At 45.0% G+C, this 3,886-nt stretch overlaps 1 protein-coding gene and 1 pseudogene across 1 annotated transcript; both read left to right on the top strand.

The window, feature by feature from the left end:
- Positions 1–367: 367 nt before the first annotated feature.
- Positions 368–991, top strand: LOC121529758 (pupal cuticle protein Edg-84A). The gene is made up of 2 exons (XM_041817710.1): positions 368–379; positions 437–991. Exons 1-2 carry the CDS (start codon positions 368–370, stop codon positions 989–991), a joined length of 567 nt encoding a protein of 188 aa, XP_041673644.1.
- Positions 992–2,482: 1,491 nt separating this feature from the next.
- On the top strand, positions 2,483–3,318 carry LOC121529760 (annotated as a pseudogene).
- Positions 3,319–3,886: the final 568 nt, after the last annotated feature.

Genomic DNA, 3,886 nt, shown 5'->3' on the forward strand with positions numbered 1-3,886 from the left:
AATGCCAAATCAATTAAATATGCATTATAATTGAACAAGCTTAAGCTCGGCATGACTACGTGAAATTATGGAAGGAGCCCATATCCCGTATGTGAGTAAAAAACGATCTGAAAACCTGTCGATTGGATGATAAACTTGTTGGGGCATCTCAGCGCCAATTAGGCGGTCTAGAAAGAGACCGGACTGGAGGTCCCCGCGATGACCTTGTTAAGATCCAGATGCCGAGGCAGATGCAGGGCACTGTGGCATTGGGTCAACAGGCTCTCAGTCGCCTATAAAAGCCGATAACCAGGCCGAAGTTAACTTGTGTAAAATCAGCTATCGACAGGAGCAAACCTAAGCCTTCTACTCACAAATATCCTACATAATGCTGTACAAAGTAAGCTTTAAAGAGGATTATGTCTTAAATTAAATCTGATCCTTTGACCACTTACAGATTGTATTGTTCGTGGCCCTGATCAGTCTGGCTCAAGCTGGCTTACTGCCCACGAAAACATCCGGAAGTGACGATACCTATGAAGCCCATCCACGCTACTCCTTCAACTATGATGTTCAGGATGCCGAGACTGGAGATGTAAAGTCCCAATCGGAATCTCGGGACGGTGATGTGGTCCGTGGTCAGTACTCTGTTAACGACGCCGATGGCTATAGACGAACTGTGGATTACACCGCCGACGATGTCAGTGGTTTCAACGCGGTGGTGCGTCGTGAACCACTCTCTAGTGCTGCGGTGGTTGTACAGCCAAAGGCTGCCATTGTCGCTCCTAAAGTTCAGTTACAGCCTCTTAAGAAGTTGCCACCTCTGAAGCCCCTATCCCAGGCATCTGCTGTGGTCCATCGATCCTATGCTCCGGTGATCCACCATGCTCCCGTCACCCATGTGGTGCACCACGCAGCTCCAGCGCACTCATATGTTTCCCACCACGTTCCGTTGCTGAAGACCTCCTTGCACCACACTCATCATCCACAAGCCATTTCTTATGTTTTCTAGGAACGGCGACTTATTAATGACTCAACTATGTCTGAATAAATTACTTTTAATTGAATGTCTTATCTATTCTTAGTTTTAAAAACTGAAGAACTGAACTTGGGATTCAACAGATTGACAAGTATTAATTCATCTTTTTTAGTTAATCTGTTTAATATTTAAAGATTAAGTTCAAAAAATAGGTATCAGCGGTTAGGATCAGTTCCCGGAATTTAAAAGGTCTTAGATAAAATTGTAATGATATTATCTCTTCTTACTACGCTTACTTCTTAATACGTTTTACGAAATATTAGATAGTCTCATGTTTTTGGAGGAGTCTATGCTGAAACTGTTACGATCGAAGAACATAAGCTATATACGAGTATATAGTACATGGGCTCTAACATTAAAGCATTTGGGAGGTTACCTTCTATCTATAGCATGCGATATAGTTTTTAGCCCAGAGAAGGTTATTCCATCATTTAACTTTCTTTTTATCATTTCACTTAAAGACAAAAGTATTACACTTGATATATCTTCTTCTATATATCTACGTTATCATATTAAATGCAATCGAACAACTTATTTATGATACCAATACCGCCTTGTTAATTTCTTCTTGTTCCTCATTTGAACACAACAAAAGCGGGTTTTCTTTAAAGAATAACCGAAATAACCATGCAGAGTAACATGTAAGAACGTAATAAGCCATGTCATGCCCATTCCATAGCTCAATTGTCACAACCAAGAACTCCGCCAAAACATCCGCAATCACTGCTCTATTCTCCATCTTTTGGGTGGGCACTCGGAAGTGGGGTGTCGCACTAAAGTTAAGCCTGAAATCCAATTAGCGTTCAACTGGAGCGACGGCCACCGAAAATAAACGTTTAAGGTCGAGCGTCGGGGGTGGGGTTACTCACTGGCCAGACTCAAAGCTGCTGCCCATAAGAGGAGAGAAGGGAGGGGACTGGAATCGGACTCGGAAATCGGTATGGGTGAGCTGCCTGCAAGTGCAGAGGCAATTTGAAAAACCGTTGTTATGCATTTGCGCATGCGCTGCATACGATATGGTTGCTATTAGCGAGCGAGTACTTTTCGAAAGCGCCAACAAATGCCAGCCGATCATCATTATTATTGCGGGGAAGGGGTAGGGGAGATTCCTGGGCCAGGGGTACCCAAAGTGCACGTTCGGGTATGCGACTTCTGAGGCCAATATTAATTCGGCCAAGCTGGCCGCTCAAGTCCAATTCAATCAAGAAGGCATTATGCTCGCCGCTGCTTTGTCACCGCTCAGCCTTGGCAGCGTGCCGCCCACCGCCGTCCTACCTTATGTCTTCAACCCCTCTCCGCTTTTCCTCACTGCTCCTCCAGCAACAACAACAACCGCTTCTAGTCTTGAGCGTCTCGCATTTTGATATGGTCGACGTTGCGTTGTGACGCAAGTGCACGCCGCTGACATCGAGCCCGGGCAGAGTGCCATCGAGGCGGTATAAAAGCCCCAGTTGGACGCTGTTCAAATCAGTTCACCACCAATTTCGGTATCTAGAGCAACCCAACCCAACCCAAGCAACCAAAAATGGCATTCAAAGTAAGGATCAAGTTCTAAAGTGATCATAAAAGTGACATCAAAGTGTTAATAAGCAAAGAATGAAAAGTTTTAGAACTCCAATTTAATCAGACACTATCTTTCGAACCATTGCAGTTCACCCTTCTTTTCGCCGCCTGCATCGCCGTGGCCAGCGCTGGCATCATCCCCGCCGCCGCTCCTCTGGCCGCCGTGGCCCAGGTGGAGGAGTACGACCCCCATCCCCAGTACACCTACGGCTATGATGTCAAGGACGCCATCTCCGGCGACTCGAAGACTCAGGTGGAGACTCGTGAGGGCGACATTGTCCAGGGCCAGTACTCGCTGAACGACGCCGATGGCTACCGTCGCATTGTGGACTACACCCGCCGATCCCATCAACGGATTCAACGCAGTGGTGCGCCGTGAGCCCCTGGTTGCCGCCGTTGCTGCCGCCCCCTGCTGCCGTCGTGGCCGCTCCCGCTCCCGTTGTACGTGCCGCCGTTGCTGCCCCCAGTTGTCCGTGCCGCTCCCTGACCGCCGCCTATGCTGCTGCCCCAGCTCCTCTGGCTTACGCCGCTGCCCCAGCTCCCCTCGCCTACGCCGCCCCTGCGCCCGTCGTTAAGGCCGCTCCCCTGGTCGCCGCTGGACCCGCCATCGTCAAGACCCAGTTCGCTTCGCCTCTTATCTCGTACGCCTATTAAGAAGCTGAGGAATAGGTGACCACGACCCGATAATTGCCGTTAGTTGTTATTGAATAAAAGGATGTGATCTAATTGAATGGAAATCAAGTTGGTTTTTATTGTTGGGGAGATCTAAGCTTTATGAAATGTTTATACAGATACAGGTACATGCAAAGGTTTAGCTATACATTTGAGCCAGAATAACCAAATACAAAGTAAAAGACTTAAAGCAAAAGCTAATTTTATGCTCTTCACAAGTTCAACAACAATTTTTGTTCATTAAAATTCTGATCAGCATATGTCCTTAGCCGAATACTGGTCAATGTCTCCGTTGAAAAGACCTTAAGATATTATTCAGTAAAACTTTATTCTATTTGGTAAAAAACAATTAGATGACTTTAACCAGTTTATTGAATATTTGAATACTTATTTTAAATAAAAAAATTAATAAGTAATAAATAAAACAGTTTAATCTGCTAGAAAACCGTTTAACAAAACTAATTTTTTGAGAATGAGTGCAATATATGTATTTTACTATTTTTATATAGTTAAAAATTCAAGATATTTTAAACATTTTTAGTTGTTTTTTGTATGCCTTAGATGATTATAATACTTAAATCCACCTCTTCTTCAGGTCAAGCAGGCCATCTTCAAGAACTCCAACTCGTTAGA

Source organism: Drosophila eugracilis, unplaced genomic scaffold (assembly GCF_018153835.1).
Source record: "Drosophila eugracilis isolate 14026-0451.02 unplaced genomic scaffold, ASM1815383v1 contig_1852, whole genome shotgun sequence".
Lineage (NCBI taxonomy): Eukaryota > Metazoa > Arthropoda > Insecta > Diptera > Drosophilidae > Drosophila > Drosophila eugracilis.